This window comes from Plecotus auritus, assembly GCF_963455305.1.
Source record: "Plecotus auritus genome assembly, chromosome: 4".
In the NCBI taxonomy this organism is placed as follows: domain Eukaryota; kingdom Metazoa; phylum Chordata; class Mammalia; order Chiroptera; family Vespertilionidae; genus Plecotus; species Plecotus auritus.
Genome location: NC_137775.1, coordinates 117,029,788 through 117,056,763, shown reverse-complemented (window position 1 = coordinate 117,056,763; position 26,976 = coordinate 117,029,788). Strand labels below are relative to the sequence as shown.

The 26,976-nt window shown below is 44.3% G+C and overlaps 1 protein-coding gene across 1 annotated transcript in view; it reads left to right on the top strand.

Annotated features, from left to right (window-relative positions):
• The window catches only part of CTTNBP2 (cortactin binding protein 2), a 194,806-nt gene that overhangs the window by 145,253 nt on the left and 22,577 nt on the right, over positions 1 to 26,976 (top strand). Inside the window, 2 exon segments of the mRNA XM_080666006.1 lie at positions 10,355 to 10,507; positions 10,659 to 10,846. Coding sequence (XP_080522132.1) covers positions 10,355 to 10,507; positions 10,659 to 10,846 — 341 coding nt within the window.

Below are 26,976 nucleotides of genomic sequence, written 5' to 3'. Positions count from 1 at the left end.
ATCTTACCTTAATCACTGCCAGGCACTGTCCCTTAAAAACACCTGTGCCAAAATGTCTGTTTCCCCCTTAGTTATGTAACAAAGGCCCCCTACATTTTTCAACTTTGTCTTTTTTCATCTCAAAGATAGAAGCGAAAATCTTCTGTTCTCTCCCTGTTAGATAGATAGCAACTACAGACTGACTTCTGCGTAAGCTTAGCGAGCTAAGAACATAGGAGAGCAGTGCATTAGGTCAGGCGGTGACCTCAGGTGGATGGCTCAGCATTTCTAAATCTCCGGGGAGCTGCTTCTTAAAAAGAGCTCCTCTTCTTGGCTTCCAAATTTGCTGAGTGGCACAAGTCCTGTGGCCTCTCAGACTTGAAACTCAGGTTTTATTGACAAGCTTAAAAACCTGAATGACCCCAACAAGCCACAGGAAGGGGTGAACTGGCTGGGTGGGTGGGGCTAGGGGAGGAGGAGGGACATCGCCATCTACCTGAGGGCAGCTCTCAGCCCAGCAGCTTGTTGCTGATGGAAGTGTAGCTTCAGTGTCCTGAAGTCTTATAATTTTTAGGAAAAAGCCAGAAGTCTAGGTATTCATATAAAAATGTAGGGTTTCTCTCAGTGTTGTCAACATTTCAGTTTTTTCTTAATATATTTTTATTGATTTCAGAGAGGAAGGGAGAGGGAGAGAGAGATAGAAACATCAATGATAAGAATCACTGATTGGCTGCCTCCTGCACGCCCCCTACTGGGGATCGATCCTGCAACATAGGCATGTGCCCTGACTGGGAATGGAATCAGCGACCTCCTAGTTCATAGGTAAATGCTCAAGCACCGAACCACACAGGCTGGGCTCAACTATTTCCATTTTTAAAGCAATATGAGGGCCACATAGAACCCCATGGTCTTCTCATTCATGGACCCCTCATCCCTCTCTCATAGCCAGTCCAAGGTTATATCTTGCCAAGTTGGCCTCAGTGCCCATCCCCAGTGACATCATCTTACATTCTGCCTCCTTTCCTACATCTCATCTTCTTTTCTATAAATGGCTGCTCTGCCTACTGCTTCTCTTCCCTGAACGCCCCTCAGAGGCCACCAGACCCTAATTAAAAGCTCTCTGTGGTTCCTGCCTCCCATATCCCTCCATTGCCCACTGAATTAAGCCAATGCCATTCAAGGCCTTTCATCATAGAACATTGATCTGCCTGATTTGCTTATTTGAACTTTATTTATTTTTTTACTTAGATATAACATTGTGTATGATTATGGTATATAATGTAATGCATTGATTTGCTTACTACCATAGCATTTGCTAATACCGCCACCATGTCATATAATTACCCTTTCTTTTTTTGTGGTGAGAACATACTAGTTTACCCTTTGAGCAACTTTCAGATATATAATGTTGTTAACCCTAGTCACCATGTTATACATTAGATGCTCAAAATGTATTCATTTTATAATTGAAAAGTTTGTACCTTTGACCAACATCTCCTCATTTCCCCTATCACCCCTCAGGTGCTGCCAACCACCATTCTACTCTGTTTCTATGAGTTTGGCTTTTTTTGGTTCCACATATGTGATATCATACAGTATTTGTCTTTCTCTGTCTGACTTATCTCACTTGGCATAATGCCCTCCAGGTTCATCCATGTCATCACAAATGGCAGGATTTTCTTCTTACTTTATGGCTGAATAATACTTCTGTGTGTGAGTGTGTGTGTGTTTCATTTTCTGTTGTTTCCATGTCTTGGTTATTGTAAACAATGCTGCAGCATACAAGGGGGTGCAGATATCTCTTCAAGATCCTGATTTAATTTCCTTTGGATATATACCCAGGAGTAGAATTGCTGGGTCATATGGTAGTTCTATTTTGAAATTTTTTGAGGACCCTCCATACTGTTTTCCATAGTAGCCACATGAACTTCTATCAACAGTGCACAAGGCTTCCCATTTGTCCACATCCTTGCCAACATTTGCCTCTTATCATTTTTATAATAGCTAGCTAATCTGACAGGCATGAGTCAAGATCTCATTGTGATTTTGATTTGCATTTTTCTGAAGATTAGTTGAGTTTTCATGTACCTGTTGGCCATTTGTAAGTCTTCTTTGGAATATCTGACTTTTTAATAGATGTCTATGCTCCAGCAAAATATGGTGTTCATTCCTTACACTTTTTTGTTTTTCCACTCTTTGTGTCTTTGTTCAAGCTACAGTTTTCATCTAGAATTTTAGAGTGAACATACAACCCCAGCACACACTACAGTTACCACATGGCAGGTACTATGCCAAGTATTATATATAGAGTACTGATTAAAATAGATATGGTCTCTGCCCTTCTGGAAATGACAGGAAAAGTCCCTGTTAAAATTTCTAAGGACATCTCAAATGAAAGCTTACCTGATCCCTCCAGTATGACAACTCCCTTTAATGAATAGCATTAGACTCTATTTATACCTCTGGGCCCCACTCAACTATAGGTCAAGGCACTGAAGGTATTCTTTGGGCTTTTGCCTTGGCCCAAACACATATTATATTGTGAGCTCCTTGAAGACTAGTCATGTAGCTTTTTTTTTTTTTTAACTTCACCTTGCACACTTTTTGAATTCTTATGGGGAATAAATGGGTGAATCTCCTAATACAGGAAATAGCATGGTCAAAGAAAAAGAAAATGCTAGTCATATTCAGGTGCAGCAATTAGAAGAACTTGCTTGGAGTGGAGGCAAAAAGAAGTAAGATTAGAGAGTACAGGAGTTGATCAGGGAGTAGTTAATGATAGGACATAAAGTTTAATTAGATTTGAAAATGCCATATTTTTTAAATTTTATTTTATTTTTAATTGAGATATAATTGATATATAACATTAATTTCAGGTATACAACATTTCAGTATTTGTATATATTGCAAAGTAATCACAACAATAAATTTAGTTAGTTAACATCCATCACCATACATAGTTTAAAATTTTTCTTGTGATGAGAACTTTTAAAATCTACTTTCTTAGCAACTTTCAAATATGCAGTGCAGTACTATTCACTATAATCACCATGCTGTACAATACATGAAAAATTAAGTTTTTGAATAGTAGACTGAGGCCCAAAAAATCTCCACTCTAAATACTTTATTATGTAGCAAGTGGTATGTCATCTCCAAATATGAAAGGTTTTTTGTTCTCTATTTGAAGATAAGTCATTATATAAATAAGTAAAAGATCAGTAATTTATAAGCATCAAATACCTTCCTTCTCTTTTTAATAACAAAACTAAGACATAACGTTCATTGCTAAGACCTTGAATGCAGTTGCCCAAATTAGCAACCTGAGCATTATCGTCGATTCCTCAGTTTGCCTCATTTTCCACATCTGGTCGGTCCTGAGTTCTGTTGAATCTGCTTCATATCTCCCCTCTCTTCCTCCTGCTCTACATTCCCTTTACCAATTCTCACTTCTTACCCAAGAAACTAAGGAGGCCTCATCACTAACCTTTCCTGTTTGCTCTAGACTCCCTCCCTTCATGGGCTTCCAGTTCTCTTCTATTATATTCCAGTGGTTCCAGAGTAAAAATTCAAGTTCTCTGAATGTTACGTTGTCAAGAACACTGTGGTCTGTCCCTCTGTCTGACCTTGCTCTTGCTGATGTCCATCCTCATCTCCTAAAACTCCTACCACCATCACCTTCATTTTCTGTTGACCAATAAAGAGCTCATAGAGAACGTACATTTTAGGTCCTATAGATGGGGACACCAAATGCTTGTGAGCAGTGCCAGGGAATCTCATGAACTAGGCGGGTAAGACCCATCAATGGGTGTGGTGTCACTTCTCTTAAAGTGCAGAAAGCACAAAGCAGGGTGTTCTTGTGGTCAAGAAGTGATGGAAAGGAACAGAGAGGAGAGAAGAAAAAGATATGCCTGGGCTGTTCCACTCAAGCTTTGAGAATAATGAGGGGATGGGAATTATCTACCAGTTACTCTCTTGCTTTTTTAAATAAGAAATTAAATTGATCAAATTATATTACTACAAGTAAGGAATACACTTATTCATAAGGTATGCTATGCTTACTCCTGATTTTTAACCTTATTTTTTTCTTTAATGAAAGAGATTTATGCAACTTGGATTGGGCTAAGGTTAGAACGCTGAAGTTCATCTTCCACTGTGCACAGCACTTATATTACCTTCTTTGTTCCTCTCTGTGAATCTGTAAAAAGAAAGCCAGTGGACAGAGAATGAATAAAGTGTACAAGCAAAAAATATAAGAAGGAAAAGTAGCAAGTGTATTGTAAATAATTAGTTTTAAAGAATTTAAAATTTATATGGAGATTAAAAATGCTACCATTGAAGAAAAGAAGGTAGAACAAAAGAATACTTCAAAAAGAATGACATAGCACTTATACTAGCAAGAGCTATTCTGTGTTTCTTTTAAAATAACATCTTCCTTCTCAGATTGCCTTTCGTGAGAGATAGTCATGCCACATGCCTCTGTTGCATGGTAAGGAGGCTGTGAACACGAACTAGACTTGGGTCAAAATTTGCCTCAGTGTAAGGTATGGAGTTAGGTTAGCAAGACAGATATTTCTTCAAATTACATGTGACAGTAAGTTTAAAAAAAATTAAGCCCTAGATTAATATTTTAAAATAATACTTTGAATTCCTAAGTGAACTCTCCTTTTTAGAAGTAATGAAGATGGAATAATGTACAACAGGAGGAGAGTGTGCTCACTGGCATCTTTATGACTGAGTTCACCTCCCTGGATCCTGCATTACATACAGAAGGCTTTTCCAAGGCTTGTCCCTGGCTCCTCATCTGAACTCTCAGAGCCTCCTCCTGCCGAACCCTTCTTTTAAGTAGACAGTGTAAAAGACAACTGCTTTCTCTTCCCAAGGCGGAGATTGTAGACTTAGAGTCACTCTAGAGACACAGGAGTTTGAGTTTAACTATAAATGATATGTCAAATATTTTTAAACCAATGAGTGTTGCTCTAGGACTGACTCTTTGGAACTTTTAATACAAGGGTGTTCAAAGCTGCAGTGTATCCCTGACCTAGCCCAGGGGGTGTCTGTTTACGATTATCAACCTGCGGGAGAGGAGCAGGGCTGACATAGCCTATAATGTTGGGAGTAAAAAGGGGGGCAAAAAAGTAGATAAGATTCTGAAATAGGACTTTGAAGTAGCATAAGGCAAAGGCATTCCAAACGGTTAACTTTCTGGCACCAGGCCAGAAGGACTCTCCAGTTCCAACACGGAGTGCGTAGACTTTTGTCTCCATAAACCCAGATCAGAGAGAGGCTTAACCCTTCAAACTGGAAACTGTAATGACTTCCTGCTTCTGTGGTTGGTTAAAATAATAGACCTGAAACTATGCTAAATAACCTGAATTAGACGCATGCTGTTTCTCAACTGAAATAAAATTTGCCTCTGGGCTAAGTTGTTTGAGGATGTTGAACTAAAATGGTCAGATGGAGAAATGGGTGGTACTGAAAAATGGAGGAAATGAGGCTGGCAGTGTTAAAAACAAAGCTTTCTGGAGAAACCCAGTCTGCTTGACCCTTGTTGGTACCTCCTGGGAGACCACGGTAAACAAAGATGAGGGCGAAATCCACCCCAACTGTTATGAACAGCAATCCTGTTTAGGACATGAATTGTACATTAAACGTGGGATTAATGAAGTCATTAGCAACTCAGTTCTTGCTTGTGAATCCAAGAGAATGAGTTTGCCGTCTCTTTCCTGTAAACTCATTTATTTCATTTGCAGCCTGAATCCTCACTTGCTGCTCCCATCCTCACGTCCCACCACCTGCTGGACATCTCAGAGAGGCTCTGTACTTTTCAAGCACATCAGGCCTGAAACATAAATTAGCACCCCCACCCCCTCTCCGAGTACACTCTTGCTCATGTGCTCTCTGCCTCCATTCACTGCACAACCTCTTCTCTGGTGGGAACCCCGGTTGTCACTGATATTTCCTCTCTAACCCCCTCTCTAGACTGCTACCCCTGAGCCTTGTTGACCTCTCTCCAGATGCCTTTTCATCCTCTGCCTTGGATGAGGTGCCCATTTCTTCTTTCCTTCACTTCAGCAATAAAAGCCTGGAGGTGCATTCTCCTGTATCTTTCCTCTCCAGTCAGTTCTTCATGTGAAAGTAGGATCTCTTTAACATTTCATGTCATACTTGTTTGGTGGTGATGAACTCCTTTAGCTTTTCTTGTCTGTGAAGCTCTTTATCTGGCCTTCAATTCTAAATGATAGTTTTGCTGGGTAGAGTAATCTTGGTTGTAGTTGCTTGCTATTCATCACTTTGAATATTTCTTGCCACTCCCTTCTGGCCTGTATAGTTTCTGTTGAGAAATCAGCTGACAGTTGTATGGGAGCTCTCTTGTAGGTAACTAACTGCTTTTCTCTTGCTGCTTTTAAGATTCTCTTTGTCTTTAACCTGTGGCATTTTAATTATGATGTGTTTTGGTATGAGATTTTTTGGGATAATCACTCAAGTTTTATAATATCTAATCACTGGAGTGATATATAATATTGTATGTCAACTATAATTGAAAAGAAAACAAAAAAACCTATACTAATAAACAGGTAATAGGCAATTGGTCAGAATACCCTCACAGTAACAACCGAACAGCAGGCTGCGTGGGGCAACCAGGCTGGCAGGGAGGTTAGTGAGGGACAACCAGGCCAGCAGGGGGGTTAGTGAGGGATGACCAAACAACTGAACAGCAGGCTAGGTGGGGCGACCAGGCCGGCAGGGGGGGCAGTGAGGGGTGACCAAATAACTAAACATCAGGCTGTGTGGGGCGACTAGGCCGGCAGGGGGGGCAGTGAGGGGTGTCCAGGCTGGCAGAGGGGAGCAGTGAGGGGCAACCAGGCTGGCAAGGGGGGCAGTTGGTGGCAACCAGGCCAGCAGGAGGGGCAGTGAGGGGCGACCAGGCCAGTGGGGAGGGGGCAGTTGGGAGTGACCAGGCAGGCAGGGGGAGGCAGTTAGGGGCAACCATGCTGGCAGAGGGGGGCAGTGAGGGGCAACCAGGCTGGCAGGGGGGCAGGCAGTGAGGGGCAATCAGGCCGGCAGAGGGGGGCAGTGAGGGGTGGCCATGCCAGCAGCGGGGCAGTTGGGGGTGACCAGGCCGGCAGGGGCGGCCGTGAGGGGCAACCAGGCCAGCAGGGGGGCCAGTTGGGGATGACCAGGCCGGCAGGGGTGTCAGTTGAGAGCAACCAGGCTGGCAGGGGGGGCAGTTGGGAGTGACCAGGCAGGCAGAGGAAGGCAGGGGCAACGAGGCTGGCAGAGGGGGGTAGTGAGGGGCAACCAGGCCAACAGAGGGGGCAGTGAGGGGTGACCAGGCCAGCAGGGGGGCAGTTGGGGGTGATCAGGCTGGCAGGGGGGGCCATGAGGGGCAACCAGGCCGGCAGGGGGGGCCAGTTGGGGGAGACCAGGCCAGCAAAGGGGGAAGTTGGGGGTGACCAGGCCGGCAGGGGGAGGCAATTAGGGGCAACCAGGCTGGCAGAGGGGGGCAATGAGGGGCAATCAGGCCGGCAGAGGGACCGTGAGGGGCGACCAGGCCAGCAGGGTGGGGCAGTTGGGGGCGACCAGGCCAGCAGGGGGGCATTTGGGGACAACCAGGCCAGCAGGGGGGCAGTTGGGGGCGACCAGGACAGCAGGGGGGCAGTTGGGGGCAACCAGGCTAGCAGGGGTGGCAGTTGGGAGCGACCAGGCTGGCGGGGGGGGGGTGCAGTTAGGGGCAATCAGGCCAGCAGGCAGAGGTGGTTAGGGTGATCAGGCTGGCAGAGGGGCAGTTAGGGGCGACCAGGCAGGCAGGCAGGTGAGCGATTAGGAGGGGGATGTCCAAGGGGTCCTGGATTGGGAGGGGACCATCCCCACCATCCCCCTCCCGTCCGCACCCCCCCCCCCCCCCCGTGCACAAATTTCATGCACTGGGCCTCTAGTAATTATATAAAAATAAAAAAAAGACAAACTGAGATCTCAAAGCAGGAATCAAATCCTGTTTATCTTCCTCCTTAAAGAATTCCACTGATTCTCAGAGCTGGTAGTTTCTCCCTCCCAACATGGCATTCCACTTTTGATTTGTGGTCGGGTTGTGATCTTATCAGCAAGTCTCACCCTGGCTGCACACAAAGTGCTCAGGCCAAGCACAGGCCAATTAAATCATAGCCTCTGGGAATGGGTCCCAGGTGATTGTCCCACGTGTAGCCCCGGAAGGAAGCCTGCTGTGCTGCTGTTACATCCCATTCCACCAATGTGGCACCACACCAAGCTCCCAGCCAGTCCTGACTAGAGAGAAGTATCAATTTTTAGTCACTGCCATGCAGCTATTCTCACTTTCCTGAACTGAGCCCTGCCCATCCTCCACTCTCTGCCTATGTATGCCATTTCTTAAAGCTAGAAAGCCTTCTCCTAACCTATTAAGATGTCATTCCTCATAATAGTTTAGTTTAAAATGCCACGTTCCCAATTAGAATTAGTCACCTCTGATAAGACATAATACTTAACATGGGACATATAGTGAGGGAGCACTGGGTAAACATTTGTTGAAATGTAGTTACATGTTTCTGAAGATGGATTCTGGCTGCTGGATATCGAAGCTTTAGAGCCACTGGAACTAGCCAGACAACTAACACTAATCAAAGAAAAACCTTTACTCCTTAGTTACAGGAAAGTGGATAAACAAATCACTCAACCTAGTCTATTTTTTATTACTTGTTTGTTAGTTTTTCATCTTTTTAACAGCTATAGATTTATCATACTTCCATAATCAATGTATTCCTGAGAGAACATTTAAACACTGAGACACACAGTATTTTAACATTTTTTACTGAATAACTTTGTTGAAGGGAATCCAGCACACACTAGGCACTAGTGTAACAGCTCCCACAAATACAACTAAATTGAGAGGTGGCTGTTATTGTTTCTAGTCTAATTTTTAAAGTTTCATAGCATACAGAAAAGCTATTTCAGTCTCAGAAGAGTAATCTTGGCTATAGGTCCTTGCTATTCATCACTTTGAATATTTCTGGCCACTCCCTTATGGCCTGATATGTTTCTGTTAAGAAATCAACTGAAAGTCCTATGGGCCATCCCTTGTGGGTAACTAACTGCTTTTCTCTTGCTGCTTTTAAGATTCTATGTATTTAACCCTTGGCAATTTAATTATGATGTGTCCTGGTGTGGGCCTCTTTGGGTTCCTCTTGTTTGGGATTCTCTGTGCTTCCTGGACTTGTATGTATGTCTATTTCTTTCACCAGGTTGGGGAAGTTTTCTGTCATTATTTCTTCAAATAGGTTTTCAACACCTTGCTCTCTCTCTTCTCCTACTAGCATCCCTATAATGTGAATATTGGTACACTTGAAGTTGTCCCAGAGACTCCTTACACTATCTTCATATTTTTGGATTCTTTTTCCTTTTTGCTACTGTGATTGGGTGTTTTTTGCTTCCTCATATTCCAAATCATAGATTTGATTCTCAGAACTTTTACTCTACTGTTGAATTCCTGTAAATTATTCTTTATTTCAGTTAGTATATGCTTAGTTTCTGATTTTTTTTATGTCTTTGACATTCTCACTAAAATCCTTGAAAGTCTCATGAAGAGCCTTGAGTAACCTTATAACCATGGTTTTGAACTCTGTATCCAGTAGTTTGTTTTCTTCCATTTCTTTCATTTGTGACATGTTTCTTTGTCTCTGCATTTTGTCTGCTTCCCTGAGTTTGTTTCTGTGGATTAGGTAGAGCTGCTGCTATGTCTCCTGGAATTGGTAGAGTCGCCGTGTGTAGTAGGTGTCGTGCAGGGCCCAGTGGCTCAGCCTCTGCAGTCATCTGAACTGGGCACTGTAAGTCTGCCCCTATGTGGGCTGTGTACACAGTTTTGTAGTTGAGCCTCGATTGCTGTTGGCATTACTGGGAGGAGTTAACTTACAGACCAATTGGCTGTGAAGACCAGCTGTGACTACAGTGGAAAAGCTGCTATGCAGGAAACATCCCCATGGAGCAGGACTTGCTTCAGTTGGGCTTTGGTGCTCACTGAGTCTGCCTCTTGAGTGTGTCGCTTGTGGATGTGTAATGTTGTAATCTGCTATGATCTGAAGCTGTCCACCAGGTGCACTGGCTCTAGGGCCTTCAGGGAGGTGCAAAGCTAGCCACTTTCTGGGGCAACCTGGCAGGAGCTACAGAGAGATCTGCAGATTGCTATTTCCTGTTTGTATTTGGTGTGGAGGTGCCCAGGCAAAGCCCAGCTGTGAAGCAAGGCAGGATGGTGCTAGTGCTGGGTCTTGGGCCTTTTATTGATAAAATCTTCAGACTTGGTAAATTTTCCCCATTCATAGAGATTTTTGTAAAAGCTTGAATCACTGCATTTCATTTCTGGCCACAGCTTATCTGATCCCAGTGAAACAATATCCTGTTAATAAGAAAATCATCATCATCTTAGAGAACTTGGAAAAATCTTCACTGTCTGAGTTATTGGGAGATTTCTTGGCACCTCTGGAAAATCGCAGCACTGAAAGCCCCTGTACTTTTTCAAAAGGTAAAGGTTGTGGTGAGATGAGAGCGTGCTGAGAAGCAAGCTCCCATGAGATCATTCTACTTTTTCTGTTCCCCAGAATATATGCTAGACTTCATATTCTTTCTTTGACTTATTGTAATTTGTATGTGTCCCATAATATGGCTTGTTTTAGGAAACAGAATGTCGGAATGTTACTGCTTTCATGAGAACTGCTTTCTGATGGGCACCATTGCCAAGGCCTGCCTCCAGGGCTCCGACTTGCTGGTGCAGCAGCATTTCTGCTGGGTGCAGCTGTGGTGGGATGGCGAGCCCATGCAGGGCCTGCTGCAGAGGTCCTTAAGAAGGAAAGTTGTGAATAAGGTAACAACCCACAGCTGCAGCCTATTGTTGGACTTCCCGGAAGGTCATCTGGAAGGATGTCTGGTCTAATTAGCATATTACACGTTTGATATTATAGATTTTTATGTTTCCAGACTCCTTGCTGAAGTTCTCACTGAGTCATTGAACCCCCTTATAACCAGTGTTTTGAACTCTGTATCTGGTAGATTGCTTGTCTCCATTTTATTTAGTTCTTTTTCTGGAGTTTTTTTCTGTTCTTTCATTTGCAACATGTTTCTTTGTCTCCTCATTTTGGCTGCCTCCATGTGTTTGTTTCTATGAATTAGGTAGAGCTGCTATGTCTCTTAGTCTTGAAAATGTGGCCTTATGTATTAGGTGTCCTGTGGGGCCCAGTAACACAATCACCTTGGTCCCCTGAACTGGGTGCTCCAGCTATGTCCCTCATGTGGATTATATGAGAGACATAGAGCTGTTACTGCTGTTTGACCATAGTTGAGAGGGATTGATCCTCAGGCTGATTGGTAGTAGGACTGCCCGTGACTACACAGTGGAGGAGCTGTTGTACAGGGGCTGACCTTACAGAGCAAGATTTGCGTTAGCAGGCTCTGGTGCATGCTGAGTCTGCCCTTTGGGTGTATCATTTGTGGAAGTGGTGGGTGGTGTTCTGCCATGATCCAAAGCCGGCCACCAGGTGTGTTAGCTCTAGAACTTTCTGAGAGTGGCTCTGGTATAGGACATGGTTAGCCGCTGCCTGTGCCCTATCCCAGGGCCACTTGGTATGAGCTATAGGGTGTTCTGAGATGGTTACCACTTGTTCTGGGATTGGAGGTGTCTGGGAGAGGCTAACCTGTGAACTGAAGGTGGCTTCCACTATTGCTGGGCTTGAGGTTGACTAGTAAGAAGTATGAGGTATGTGAGACCAGATGCTACTTGTTTGAGGTTGTGATCCTTTGAATGATTTTTGGAAAGCCTGGAGCATGAGCCAAAACCGGCTGTTTATATGGAAAAGCCACTGGAAAGAGCATGGGTGGGCCCACAAGTTGGGTGTGGTGGGGTGGGGTCTCAGGGAGTCACCAAGGAGAGCAAACAGTGTTAGCCATGTTGATAGAGACTCAGATACGGCTCCCACCTTCTCGTGCAGGTGGAGGGCTCAGCAGAGGAATAATGGCCTCTGCCAGCACTTACGTTAAAGCCAGCCATTGTGCTAAAGCCAGACAAGCCAGTTCCACCTCATATGTCCCTGGCTCCTTTTGAGCTGCCCCAGCACTGTGTCTCACAGTGAGTGAGTCTGTCAGTGAGTAAGTTTGTGCGCAGGATCTTTAAGAGGAACGCCTGTGATTCCAGGAGCTCTTGGTCTCAGCCACAATCCCCGCTGGTTTTCACAGCCAGAAGCTATGAGGACTTCCTTTCCTGGCACTAGAACCCAGGGCTGGGGAGCCTGGTATGGGGCGGGGATTCCTCACTCCTCAGGGAAGACCTTTGCAACTCAGCTATCCCTCCCGATTTTTTACCACCACCAAACGTGGGTGTGAGACCAGCTCATTCTGTGTCTCCGCCCCTCCTACCAGTGTCAATGTGGCTTCTGTATATCCTTAGTTATAGAACTGTTCAGCTAGTCTTCAGGCATTCTGAATGGTGTGGTTCTGTGATTTGGTTGTAATTTTGACATGGTTGGGAGGAGGTGAGGACAGCATCTACCTTCTCTGCCATCTTGACCAGAGCCTCTTTAGGCACATTTTTAAGAGTAATAATAACTTTTAGTGATTTTTCGGAATATTTAAATATTCTGCATTCACCCCAATAGCTTAAGGCTAACCAAATCTAGTACATAACTATTTAATTTAATATTCTTAAGTTTGGTCAGTAGCTGAGTGTCCAGGTGGATTTTAAATAAAAGTTTGATTTAGCCTGATTTTGTTCATTTAATCCTGCACCCTGGGTCTCCTTGTATCAGCACAGTATTTTTAAGCTGTAACTATCACAGTACCCCAATGCTAGCTGCTCCACAAGAAGAGGCTTTTTTCCCTCACCATAACCAAATGTCAAATGGTAGGTTTTGCTGATGTCAGTTAAGCACCTCATGATGTCACGTGCTGGGCCTGGGGGAGTCTCCTGATCTCCCTTCAAGAGTGCAGGATGTCTGTCTGTAGGACTTCAGGCACATACTCCCTCAAACATATTCAAAGATAGAAAGCAGGGTATGTGGCGGATAAAAAGTTTTGTTAATCTCCTTCTCGGGGAGGAAAGCACTTTTTTCTGAACAAAATTGTGTCTATTGTCTTAGAGGATATGAATGAGCATGCATTTGTGGGTGGGAGGGTCAGGGGAGATGGGTGGGGGGAAAGTGCAGGGTGGGAATGACTATGGTAATTCAGTGGACAATGGGTACCACTAGTGATTTGAATTGGCATCTGAAATTCCTAATTTAATCAGAGAAATATTCTACCCCAAGCTATGTTAAAGTCAGTTGGCTGGTTATAAATATACTAGAGGGGGTGTGTGTCCCTCAGCCCAGCCTGTACCCTCTCCAATCTGGGACACCCACTGGGATCGGGCCTAAACGGGCAGTCGGACATCCCTCTCACAATCCAGGACTGCTGGCTCCCAACTGCTTGCCTGCCTGCCTTCCTGATTGCCCCGAACTGCTTCTGCCTGCCAGCCTGATCAGCCCCTAACCACTCCCCTGCCAGCCTGATTGATGCCTAACTGCTCCCCTGCCAGCCTGTTTTCCCCTAACTGCCCTCCCCTGCAGGCCTGGTGACCCCTAACTGCCCTCCCCTGCAGGCCTTGTCCCCCGCTACTGCTCTCCCCTGCAGGCCTGGGTCCCCCCCCAACTGCCCTCCCCTGCAGGCCTGGGTCCCTCCCAACTGCCTTTCCCTACAGGCCTGGTTGCCCTCAACTTCCCTCCTCTGCCAGCTTGGTCACCTCTAACTGCCCTCTCCTGCAGGCTTGATCGCCCCCAACTGCCCTCCCTTGCAGGCCTGGTCCCTCCCAACTGCCCTCCCCTGCAGGCCTGCTCCCCTCCAACTGCCCTCCCCTGCAGGCCTGGTCACCCCTAACTGCCCTCCCCTGCAGGCCTGGGTCCCCCCTAACTGCTCTCCCCTGCAGGCCTGGTTCCTCCCAACTTCCCTCCCTTGCTGGCCATTGTGGTGGCCATCTTGTGTCCACATGGGGGCAGGATCTTTGACCACATGGGGGCAGCCATCTTGTGTGTTGGAGTGATGGTCAATCTGCATATTACTCTTTTATTAGATAGGATAGAGGCCTAGAGCATGGGTGGGGGCCAGCTGGTTTGCCCTGAAGGATGTCCCAGGTCAGGGTGGGGGTTCCCTTGGGGTGTGGGGCAGCCTGGGCGAGGGGCTTGTGGTGGTTTGCAGGCCGGCCACGCCCCCTGGCGACCCAAGCGGAGGCCCTGGTATCTGGGGTTTATTTATCTTCTACAATTGAAACTTTGTAGCCTGGAGTGGAGCCAAATCTGCTTGCTCCGTGGCAGCAGCTATTTCTATTGGGTTTTATGTATCTTCTATAATTGAAACTTTGTAGCCTTAAGCAAGGCCTGGGCCGGCCAGGGTGTGCAGAAAGCGCGGCTTCCTCCATCGCCGGGGGCAACCCTAGCCTCCTGCTCTTTCCAGCTCCGTGGCTACCGCCATTTCTGTTTGGGTTTATGTATCTTCTATCATTGAAACTTTGTAGCCTTGAGTGGAGGCCTAGGCCGGCAAGGGCAGGCGGAAAGCTTGGCTTCCTCCATTGCCGGGGAAACCCAAGCCTCCCTCCTGCTCTCTGTGGCCGTAGCCATCTTGGTTGGGTTTATTTGCATATTTTCTCCTGATTGGCTGGTGGGCATGGCTGGTGGGTGTAGCGGAGTGATGGTTAATTTGCATATTACTCTTTTATTAGATGGGACTAGAGGCCCGGTGCATGAAATTCATGCACCTGGGGGGAGGGAGGTCCCCTCAGCCCAGCCTGGACCCTCTCCAATCGGGACCCCTTGGGGGATATCTGACTGCCGGTTTCGGCCTGATCCCAGGGATCAGGCTGACACCGGCAGTCGGACATCCCTCTCACAATCCAGGACCGCTGGTTCCTAATTGCTCACCTGCCTGCCTGCCTGATCGCCCCTAACTGCCCCCCCTGCCAGCCTGATCACCCCTAACTGCCTCTGCCTGTCAGCCTGATCACCCCTAACTGCCCCCCAATGGCCTGGTTGCCCCTAACTGCCCTCCCCCCCCCCCCCCCCCCCGCTGGCTGGTTGCCCCTCACTGTCCCCCTCTGCTGGCCTGGTCGCCCCTCACTGCCCACCCCCTCCCGCCGACCTGGTTGTCTCACGCAGTCTGCTGGTCAGTCGTTTGGTCGTCCCTCGCTAACCCCCCTGCTGGCCTGGTCACCCCACGCAGCCTGCTGTTCGGTTGTTACTGTGAGGGTGTCGTGACCAATTTGCATATTACCCTTTTATTAGTATAGATTAGAGGCCCGATGCACAAAAATTTGTGCAAGAATAGGCCTTCCTTCCCCCTGCTGCCGGCACCAGCTTCCCTGTGGCATCCGGGATCTGGGCTTCCCTCCTCCGGCTGCCCACAGGCACCCGGCACCTGGGCGGCTTCCCTCGGGCCTCCTGCAGGCACCCGGGACCCAGGCTGGCTTCCCTTGGGCCCCGGCTTTGTCAGGAAGGATGTCTGGAATGACGTCCAGAAGATGTCTGGTCTAATTAGCATATTATTACCCTTTTGTTATTATAGATGCTTTTGGCCAAAGCACACCCTTGTATGTCTTCAACAAGTAGGAAAAAAAGGCGAGGTAAAGACCATGAAAAGTCATTAGCTTTTCAAATTACTGATACTTCTATTAACTCAACATTATTAATACTTAGTCTTTTCCCAAGAAAAAATCACATAAGTAATCACAAGACACCCAAGTTCTTTTCTTTTTGTTTTTTTAAATATTTTTTATTAATTTTGAGAGAGAGAGAGAGAGAGAGAAAGGGAAAGAGAAACATCAATGGAGAGTGAAACATTGATTAGCCGCATCCAGCTCACCCTACAGGGGATCTAGCCCACAACCTAGGCATGTGCCTGAACGGGAATCAAACTGGCAAACTTTCGGTGCATGGGACGATGCACAAGTAACTGAACCACACCAGCCAGGGCCTAGATTTTGTTTGTTGTTTTTTTTCTTAAATTCCTTTTTTTAAAATTTTATTGTTGAGCCGAAACTGGTTTGGCTCAGTGGATAGAGCGTCGGCCTGCGGACTGAAGGGTCCCAGGTTCGATTCCGGTCAAGGGCATGTACCTTGGTTGCAGGCACATCCCCAGTAGGGGGTGTGCAGGAGGCAGCTGATCGATGTTTCTCTCTCATCGATGTTTCTAGCTCTCTATCCCTCTCCCTTCCACTCTGTAAAATATCAATAAAATATATTAAAAAAATTTTTATTGTTGACATTATTATAGATGTCTCCCATTTTCTCCCTTCATCCATCCGTCCACCCAACCCCTTGCCTCACTCCCCACCCCAGGTCTTCCCCAATGCTATTGTCTGTATCCATGGGTTATGCATATATGCTCATATGTTCTTTGACTAATCCCTTCCTGTCCCCTCTTTTTCAATCCCTTTTTCCCCCAACACACACACAACCACAGCTTTTTTTATCTACTCATCTTCTTTTTTTTTTTTTTTCAAATTTTTATTAAGGTATTATATGTGTACATATCTTACCATTGCCCCCCACCCCCACCCCACTCCCATACATGCCCTCACCCCCCAATGTTTTGCATCCGTTGGTTACTCTTATATACATGCATATAAGTCCTTCAGTTGATCTCTTATTTCCCCCACCTCTCCCTAACCTTACCACTGTAATTTGACAGTCTGTTTGATGCTTTACTGCCTCTGTAACTATCTTTTTGTTCATCAGTTTATAATGTTTTTCATTATCCCCAAATGAGTGGGATCATGTGGTATTTTTCTTTCATTGACTGGCTTATTTCACTTAGCATAATGTTCTCTAATTCCATCCAAGTGCCTACAAATGGTAGTAATTCCTTCTTTTTTACGGCAGCATAGTATTCCATTGTGTAGATGTACCATAGTTTTCTGATCCAGTCATCTGCTGATGGGCATTTAGGCTGTTTCCAAATCTTAGCTATTGTAAATTGTGCTGTTATGAACATAGGGGTGCATATATCCTTTCTGATTGGTGTTTCTGGTTTCTTAGGATATATTCCTAGGAGTGGGATTACTGGGTCAAATGGGAGTTCCATTTTCAGTTTTTTGAGGAAACTCCATACTGTTCTCCACAGTGGCTGCACCAGTCTGCATTCCCACCAGCAGTGCACGAGGGTTCCTTTTTCTCCACATCCTCGCCAACACTTGTCGTTTGTTGATTTGTTGATGATAGCCATTCTGACAGGTGTGAGATGGTATCGCATTGTTGTTTTGATTTGCATCTCTCGGATAATTAGTGACTTTGAGCATGTTTTCATGTGTCTCTTGGCCTTCCTTCTGTCTTCTTTCGAAAAGATTCTATTTAGGTCCGTTGCCCATTTTTTTATTGGATCATTTATCTTCCTTTTATTAAGTTGTATAAGCTGCCTGTAGATGTTGGAAATTAAACCTTTATCAGTGATACCATTTGCAAATATGTTCTCCCATACAGTGGGGTTTCTTGTTGTTTTGTTGATGGTTTCTTTTGCTGTGCAAAAGCTTTTTATTTTGATGTAGTCCCATTTGTTTATTTTCTGTTTGGCTTCCATTGCCCTAGGGGCAGTATCACTGAAAAAGTTCTTTTGGCATATGTCTGAGATTTTGCTGCCTGTGGATTCCTCTAGTATTTTTATGGATTCCCGTCTTATATTTAAGTCCTGTACCCATTTTGAGTTTATTTTTGTGTATGGTGTAAGTTGGTGATCTAGTTTCATTTTTTTGCATGTATCTGTCAAATTTTCCCAACACCATTTATTAAAGAGACTGTCTTGACTCCATTGTATGCTCATGCCTCCTTTGTCAAATATTAAATGCGCATATTGGTTTGGGTCGATATCTGGATTCTCTATTCTGTTCCATTGATCTATATGTCTGTTCTTGTGCCAGTACCAGGCTGTTTTGATGACAGTGGCTTTGTAATACAGCTTGAAATCTGGTATTGAGATCCCTCCTACTTTATTCTTCTTTCTCAGGATTGCTGTGGCTATTCGGGGTCTTTTTTTATTCCAGATGAATTTTTGGAGAGTTCTTTCTAGGTCTGTGAAATACGCCGTTGGTATTTTAATGGGGAGTGCATTGAATCTATAGATTGCTTTGGGTAGTATGGACATTTTAATTATGTTGATTCTACCAATCCATGAACATGGTATGTTCTTCCATCTGTTTACATCTTCCTCTATCTCTTTTTTCAGTGTCCTGTAGTTTTCCGCATATAGGTCTTTTACTTCCTTGGTTAGGTTTATTCCTAAGTATCTTAATTTTTTTGGTGCGATGGAAAATGGGATTGCTTTTTTAGTCTCTCTTTCTGTAAGTTCATTGTTGGTGTATAGAAATGCCATAGATTTCTTGGTGTTAATTTTGTATCCTGCTACATTGCCGAATTCATTTATTAAGTCTGTTAGTTTTTTGATGGAGTCTTTTGGGTTTTTTATGTACAATATCATGTCATCTGCAAATAAGGACAGCTTTACTTCTTCTTTTCCAATTTGGATGCCTTTTATTTCTTCTTCTTGTCTAATTGCAGTGGCTAATACTTCCAGTACTATGTCAAACAGGAGTGGTGAGAGTGGGCATCCCTGTCTTGTTCCTGTTCTTAGGGGAAATGGTTTTAGTTTTTGCCCATTGAGTATGATGTTAGCTGTGGGTTTATCATATATAGCTTTTATGATGTTGAGGTATGATCCTTCTATTCCCACCTTGTTGAGAGTTTTTATCAAGAAAGGGTGTTGGATTTTGTCAAATGCTTTTTCTGCATCAATTGATATGACTATGTGATTTTTATCTCTCAATTTGTTTATGTGATGTATCACATTTATTGATTTGCGGATATTGAACCATCCTTGCATTCCTGGGATAAATCCTACTTGGTCATGGTGTATGATCTTTCTGATGTACTGCTGGATCCTATTTGCTAGAATTTTATTGAGGATTTTGGCATCTACATTCATGAGGGATATTGGCCTGTAATTCTCCTTCATTGTGTTGTCTTTATCTGGTTTTTGTATTAGGGTGATGCTGGCTTCATAGAAGGAGCTGGGAAGTGTTCCTTCCTCTTGAATTTTTTGGAATAGTCTGAGGAGGATAGGTTTTAGTTCTTCCTTGAATGTTTGGTAGAACTCTCCTGTGAAGCCGTCTGGCCCCGGGCTTTTGTTTGCCGGAAGCTCTTTGATGACTGCTTCAATTTCTTCCATAGTTACTGGCATGTTGAGCTGTTTAGATTCTTCCTGATTGAGTTTTGGAAGGTTATATTTTTCTAGGAATATGTCCATTTCCTCCAGGTTGTCCAGTTTGTTGGAATAGAGTTGTTCGTAGTATTTTTTAACAATCCTTTGTATTTCGGCGGGATCTGTTGTTATTTCACCTCTTTCATTTCTGATCTTGTTTATTTGGGTCTTCTCTCTTTGCTTCTTGGTGAGCCTAGCTAGAGGTTCATCAATCTTGTTTATCCTTTCAAAGAACCAGCTCTTGGTTTTGTTGATCTTTTGTATTGTTTCTTTGGTCTCTATGTCGTTTATCTGTGCTCTGATCTTTATTATTTCCTTCCTTCTGCTTACACTGGGCTTTTCTTGTTGCTCTTTTTCTAACTCTTTGAGTTGTTGGGTTAGGTAATTTATTACCCCTGTTTCTTGTTTTTTGCAGTAGGCTTGTAGAGCTATGAACTTCCCTCTTAGGACTGCTTTCGCTGTGTCCCATAGATTTTGGATTGTAGTGTTTTCATTGTCATTTGTTGTCATGATGTTTTTTATTTCTTCTTTGATCTCTCTGGTAACCCAGTCATGGTTTAATAGCATGCTGTTTAGTCTCCATGTGTTCGATTTCTTTGGGTTGTTTTTATTGTAGTTGATTTCCAGTTTTATGCCACTGTGGTCTGAGAAGATGCTTGATATGATTTCTATCTTCTTGAATTTGAAGAGACTTTGCCTATGTCCCAACATATGGTCTATCTTTGAAAATGACCCATGTGCGCTTGAGAAGAATGTATATTCTGTGGCTTGGGGGTGAAATGTTCTGAAGATGTCAATTAATTCCATCTGGTCTAGTGAGTCATTTAGGATTGATGTTTCTTTGCTGATGTTTTGTTTAGAGGATTTGTCCAATGGTGATAGTGGGGTATTAAAGTCTCCTACTATGATTGTATTGCTGTCAATGTCTCCCTTGATATCCTCCAGGAGTTTTTTTATGTATTTGGGTGCTCCTGTATTGGGTGCATACATGTTTACCAGAGTTATTTCTTCTTGTTGGATTGCTCCCTTTAGTATTATGAAATGGCCTTCCTTATCTCTTGTTATGTCCTTCAGTTTGAGATCTAATTTGTCAGAAATAAGTATTGCTACCCCAGCTTTTTTTTCAGTTCCATTTGCCTGGAAAACCTTTTTCCATCCCTTCACCCTCAGTCTGTGTGCGTCTTTTTTTCTGAGGTGGGTTTCTTGTAGACAGCAGATATATGGGTCGTGTTTTCTTATCCAATCTGTTACCCTATGTCTTTTGATTGGGGCATTTAATCCATTTACATTTAAAGTTATTATTGATAGGTACTTATTTGTCGCCATTCCTATTCTTTACCCCTGTGTTACTTCTTCGCTTCCTGTTTCTTTCTTTCTTTCTTTCTTTCTTTTTTTTTTTTACAGTAGACCCTTTAGCATTTCTTGCATTGCTGGTTTGGTGGTAATAAATTCCCTTAGTCCTTTTTTGTCTGTGAAGCTCCTGATTTCACCTTCAATTTTGATTGACAGCCTTGCTGGGTATAGTATTCTTGGATTCAGCCCCTTCCTTTGCATGACTTTGTATATTTCATTCCATTCCCTTCTGGCCTGATGAGTTTCTGTTGAGAAATCAGTTGCTAGTCTGATGGGGGTTCCTTTGTATGTAACTTTCTGTCTCTCTCTTGCTGCTTTTAAGATTCTTACTTTGTCGTTGGTGTTTGCCAATTTAATTATAATGTGCCTTGGCGTCGGTCTTTTGGGGTTCATTTTGCTTGGGACTCTGTGAGCTTCTTGGATTTGTGTGGGTTTTTTCTTCCCTATATCTGGGAAATTTTCTGTCATTATTTCTTCAAAGAGGTTTTCTATTCCTTGCTCAGCTTCCTTTCCTTCTGGAACCCCTATTATGCGGATGTTGTTTTGTTTCGTGTTGTCCCAAAGTTCCCTTAGACTCTCCTCCTGCCTTTTAATTTTTTTTTTCTAGAAGTTGTTTTTCTTGGGTATTTTTTTCCATCTTGTCTTCTAGCTCACTGTTGCGGTCCTCTGCTTCTTCTAGTCTACTCTTGATGCTTTCTATTGAGTTCTTTACAGCAGCGATGTCATTTTTCATTTCTTCTTGGTTCTTCTTCATTTCCTCTTGGTTCTTGCTCATATTGTCGAATTTGTCTTCCATTCTTTTCAGCCACCTTATGACCATTTCTCTGAATTCTTTTTCTGGAAGGTTGCTTGCCTCCATTTCGTTTACTTCCTTTTCTGGTGATGCCTGCTTTTCTTTCATATGCGGGCTGCTTCTTTGTCTCCCCATGGTCTCTCTTCTCTGGGTGTCTGGTTATGTAGTTCTCTCTCTCCTGGGTTGATTTAAAGGCACAAAATACAGCCCTACCAGGTACAACTCACAAGGCACTGAACAGGAATGTATTCACGATATTAATAACCTCCAATAAAGGTGACCACCAGAGAAAGGCAAATTAGGTGATAGGAGAGAAAGAAGAAGAGGAAAAAAGAAAGAAAGAAAGAAAAAAAGAAAAAAGGAGTGTGAAAATGAAATTGGGAAAAGGGAAAGTAAAGAGAAAAAAAAAAAGTAAGAGAGACAAGAAAGTGACTAAGAGAGAAAGGGGAACAGACTATATATATTGGGGATAAAACTCCAATAGAACAATCACTAATCCCAGAAAATGCCAGCAACAAGTGCCTGGGGATTAGTACAAACTACAACACCAACTAATATGGAGTGAGGCAAGGGAAAGCTGAAGCACAAAACAAACAAAAAAATAAACAAAAGAAGAGTAAGCAAAACAATCTCACAAAAAAAGCATAAAAATTGGATATAATCTACATTCAAGCAAACAACAACAAAAGAACAGAGAGAAGGACAAGTTTATGGATAGCTCAGACAGCGAAGGGAGAGGTGTATGTGGACTTGGAGCAGGGGATTGGAGATTAGATATGTAAGTAGGGTGAAATTTTAACAAGGGGTAAACAGAAAGAATAGGGAAAATCTAAAGCAGTAAAAGGGTAAGACAAACAGGACACTGAAAAGGGGGAGGTTAGGAAGAGAGTGATGGCCTAAAGGTAGAGTTGAGATAGAGTAAAACGATGCTAAAGGAAAGATAAAAAATAGAATGTAGAACCCTAATCCCAAAATAAAATGAAGAGAAAATAAAATGACACTTTAAAAAAAAAAAAAAAGATAAAATAGCAGTAGTAATAATACGGATTGAAAATAAAAATGTAATCATTAAAAAGGTAAAATCAAGTGATGAAAAAAGAAAAAAAAGTTTCTTGATTAAAAGATGCAAAGAATGAAAATTTAAAAAAAAATAAAAAAATAAAAGGTAAAAATAAAATGTGAAGTAGTGAAGGTCATTCACTTCCTCTGTTTTTCTGTTTGGCACGCCTGTTTCTCAGTCCAGACAGTATTGCAGTTCCCTGCGATCCACTGCTCTTCGGTGTTGTAAGCCAGTCCTGATTTTAAGCAGGCGGTGTGTCTTAATTTCTCGTATTCCTTTATTTTTGATTACACAAGAGTCAATTTGTGATTCAGCCCCTGGGTGGCAGTGTTTCTGGATTGACTTCCGGGTCTATCTATGGCCTCTCTAGGCAGTGTTAGAGCCTTCTTTCCCTGTGGCACTCGCCACCGGCCTGTGGGAGTGGTCTGCCTCAGAGCTGACTCTCTGATGGTCATTCCCCGCTCCGATCCCCAGGTTCCAGAAAAACAACCTTCCCCTGCAGTCTCCCAGGGTGTCCCCAACTGGGTGATCCTATGTATTGGGCTTAGTAATCAGAAGCAAGGATTTGAAGAGGAAAAAGCCCAAGTGTGCGAACTCCAGGACTGCGAGTAAGCCCAGGCACCCAGGGAGCGCACGGGCTGCGCGTAAGTCTGGACTGCCTGAAATTCTTAGGGTGTCCCTGCACTTCAGATCAAAATGGGTTGCTTTTTAGAGTGCCCTTCTCTTAGCAGCTCTGAGGACCCCTTTCCACAATCACAGATCACGCCAGCCCCTACAGCCACGGATTTTTCTAGGCACAGACTTCCCTGGTCCTCCAGCTCCCGCAAAACGCGCGTTCCTCTCTCCCGCCGGGACCAGAGACCTCACCTTATCTCAGGCGAAATCTGACCTTTCCGTGGTGGAGTGTAGAGCTCCTCTGAACCCGTGTGCTTGCGCCAGTTGGGGAGCGTTGTTCTGGGGCTCGCAGCTGTTCCGTGGGTGCCGCAGTTGTGGATTCTCAGGCTTCCGATAAGCTCCACTTTCCGGATCAAGATGGCGCAGACTCCGCGTCCCAGCCCGCAGCTCCGGGAGGGGACCCAGCCGCAGTTGGTGCTGCCAAGTCAGGGGAACCCCGTTCAGCAGTCCCCCACCTCCTTCTGGAATTCAGCTGTCTCCCAACCAGCCAACAAACACTCCTTGTGCGACCCTCAGCTGTTCTTTCTTTCTGCTCCGGGACAAGGCTCGGAACACGTCTGTCTATTCCGCCGCCATTATTCCCTCCTTCTACTCATCTTCTGATGGGCACTTGGGCTGTTCTGAGATCTTAGCTATTGTAAATAATGCTGCTGTGAACATAGGGGTGCATGTATTCTTTCTGATTTGTGCTTTGAGATTCCTTGGGTATATTCCCAGAAGTTTGATTGCTGGGTCAAATGGCAAATCCATTTTTAACTTTTTGAGGAACCTCCATACTATTTTCCCAGTGGCTGTATTAGTCAGCACTTGCTGTTTGTTATTTATTGATGATATGCACTCTGGCAGGTGTGAGGTGATACCTCAGGATACAAAATTAACGGAAATTGATGGCATTTTTATACACCAATAATGAACCTTTAGAAAGAGAAACTAAAAAAACAATCCCATTTACCATTGTATGAAAAAAAAAGAGAGATACCTGGGAGTAAACTTAACCAAGGCGGTAAAAGACCAGTACTCAGAAAACTATAGGACATTGGAAAAGGAAATAGAGGAGGACACACAAAAGTGGAAGCATATACCGCGTGCATGGACTAGAATAATTAACATCATTAAAATGTCCATACTACCCAAAGCAATCTACAGGTTAAACACAATCCCTATTAAAATACCAATGGCATATTTCACAGATCTACATAGAATATTCCAAAAATTTATATGGAACAAAGAAAGATCCCAAATAGCTGCAGCAATATTGAGAAAAAACAACAAAGTTGGAGGGATCACAATACCAGATATCATATACTACAAAGCCATTGTAACCAAAACAGCCTGGTACTGGCACAAGAACAGGCGTATAGAACTATTAGAAGCCCGGTGCATGAAATTCGTGCACGGGCAGGGTCCCTAGGCCTGACTAGCGATCAGGGCCGATCTGTGGGGCGATCGGGGGCCCCCACTGGCACCCGCCTTGGCTGGCCTGGGGCCTGAGGGCTGGGAGCAGCTCCTGCATTGAGCGTCTGCCCCCTGGTGGTCAGTGCACATCATAGCTACTGGTAGTCCACCGTTCGGTCGATTTGCATATTAGGCTTTTATTATGTAGGATAGAACAGAACAGAGACCCCAGAAATCAACCTACACCAATATGGCCAATTAATATTTGACAAAGATGGTAACAGCATACAATGGAATAAATATAATCTCTTCGATAAATGGTGTTGGGAAAATTGGACAGGTACATGCAAAAAAAATGAAACTAGACCACCAACTTACACCATACACAAAAATTAACTCAGAATGGATAAAAGACTTAAATATAAGTTGTGAAACCATATAAATCTTACAAGAAAACATAGGCAGTAAAATCTGAGACATCTCACATAGCAGTATTTTCACTGATACATCACCTAGGGCCGTGGTCAGCAAACTGCATCTCGCGAGCCACATGCGGCTCTTTGGCCCCTTGAGTGTGGCTCTTCCACAAAATACCACGGCCTGAGCGAGTCTATTTTGAAGAAGTGGCGTTAGAAGAAGTTTAAGTTTAAAAAATTTGGCTCTCAAAAGAAATTTCAATCGTTGTACTGTTGATATTTGGCTCTGTTAACTAATGAGTTTGCCGACCACTGACGAGGGCAAGGGAAACAAAGGAAAAAATAACAAATGGGACTACATCAAACTAAAAAGCTTCTACACATCAAAAGAACCCATCAACAAAATGAAAAGGGAATCTACTGTATGGGAAAACATATTTGCCAATGATATATCTGGTAAGCGTTTAATTTCCAAAATATACAAAGAACTCATACATCTCAACACCAGGAAGACAAACAATTGAATTTAAAAATGGGCAAAGGACCTGAATAGATACAATTCTTCTTATCAGACCATGTGTGTTACATAGTATTTAAAATTTACACATTTTAACATTTGAAAACAAATTTCTTTATATCAGTCAAGCTCTGTACATTTTGAGGAAGTTAACATTTTAGTTAGGGAAATTAAATTAATGCAAGGTGAACGTGACAGATCCTGATGTACCATGTAGATCTTATCACCCAAAATATTCAAATATTTAATGTCATTTTTTATTTCATTAATTCAAAATCCTTTTATGAATATCTACTACTTGCAAGGCCTGTGAGGTCCTTTATATCCATGTGAATAATGATGTCTTCCAGAATTGTTGATGAATTCATCCAAGGTTTCTCCTTAGCCTATTTATTTCTCCATTGTGTCTGAACCTTTTTGTTTCATATGATAAGCTACAGGTCTCTTTCTCATGCTAACACACATAATAATGTGTTATTAACTACTAGAGGCCCGGTGCACAAAATTCGTGTACGGGGGAGAGGGGTGTCCCTCAGTCCAGCCTGCACCCTCTCCAATCTGAGACCCCTCGAGGGATGTCCGACTGCCCGTTTAAGCCCGATCCCGGTGCGATCAGGCCTAAACGGGCAGTTGGACATCCCTCTCACAATCCAGGACTGCTGGCTCCCAACTGCTTGCCTGCTTGCCTTCCTGGTTGCCCCTAACCGCTTCTGCCTGCCAGCTTGATCACCCCCTAACCACTCCCCTGCCAGCCTATTAGCCCCTAATTGCCCTCCCCTGCAGGCCTGGTCACCCTTAACTGCCCTCCCCTGCAGGCCTGGGTCCCTCCCAACTGCCTTTCCCTGCAGGCCTGGGTCCCTTCCAACTGCCTTTCCCTGCAGGCCTGGTCGCCCCCAACTTTCCTCCTCTGCCAGTCGGGTCACCCCTAACTGCCCTCCCCTGCAGGCTTGATCACCCCCAACTGCCTTCCCTTGCAGGCCTGGTCCCTCCCAACTGCCCTCCCCTGCTGGCCTGATTGCCCACAACTGTCCTCCCTTGCAGGCCTGGTCCCTCCCAACTGCCCTTCCTTGCTGGCCATCTTGTGGTGGCCATCTTGTGTCCACATGGGGGCAGCCATCTTGTATGTTGGAGTGATGGTCAATCTGCATATTACTCTTTTATTAGATAGGATAGAGGCCTGGTGCACGGGTGGGGGCCAGCTGGTTTGCCCTGAAGGGTGTCCTGGATCAGGGTGAGAGTTCCCTTGGGGCGTGGGGCAGCCTGGGCAAGGGGCCTGTGGTGGTTTGCAGGCCGGCCACGCCCCCTGGTGACCCAAGAGGACGCCCTGGTATCTGGGGTTTATTTATCTTCTACAATTGAAACTTTGTAGCCTGGAGCAGAGCCAAATCTTCTGCTTGCTCCGTGGCGGCAGCCATTTCTATTGGGATTTATGTATCTTCTATAATTGAAACTTCGTAGCCTTAAGCGGAGGCCTGGGCCGGCCAGGGTGTGCGGAAAGCTTGGCTTCCTCCATCGCCGGGGG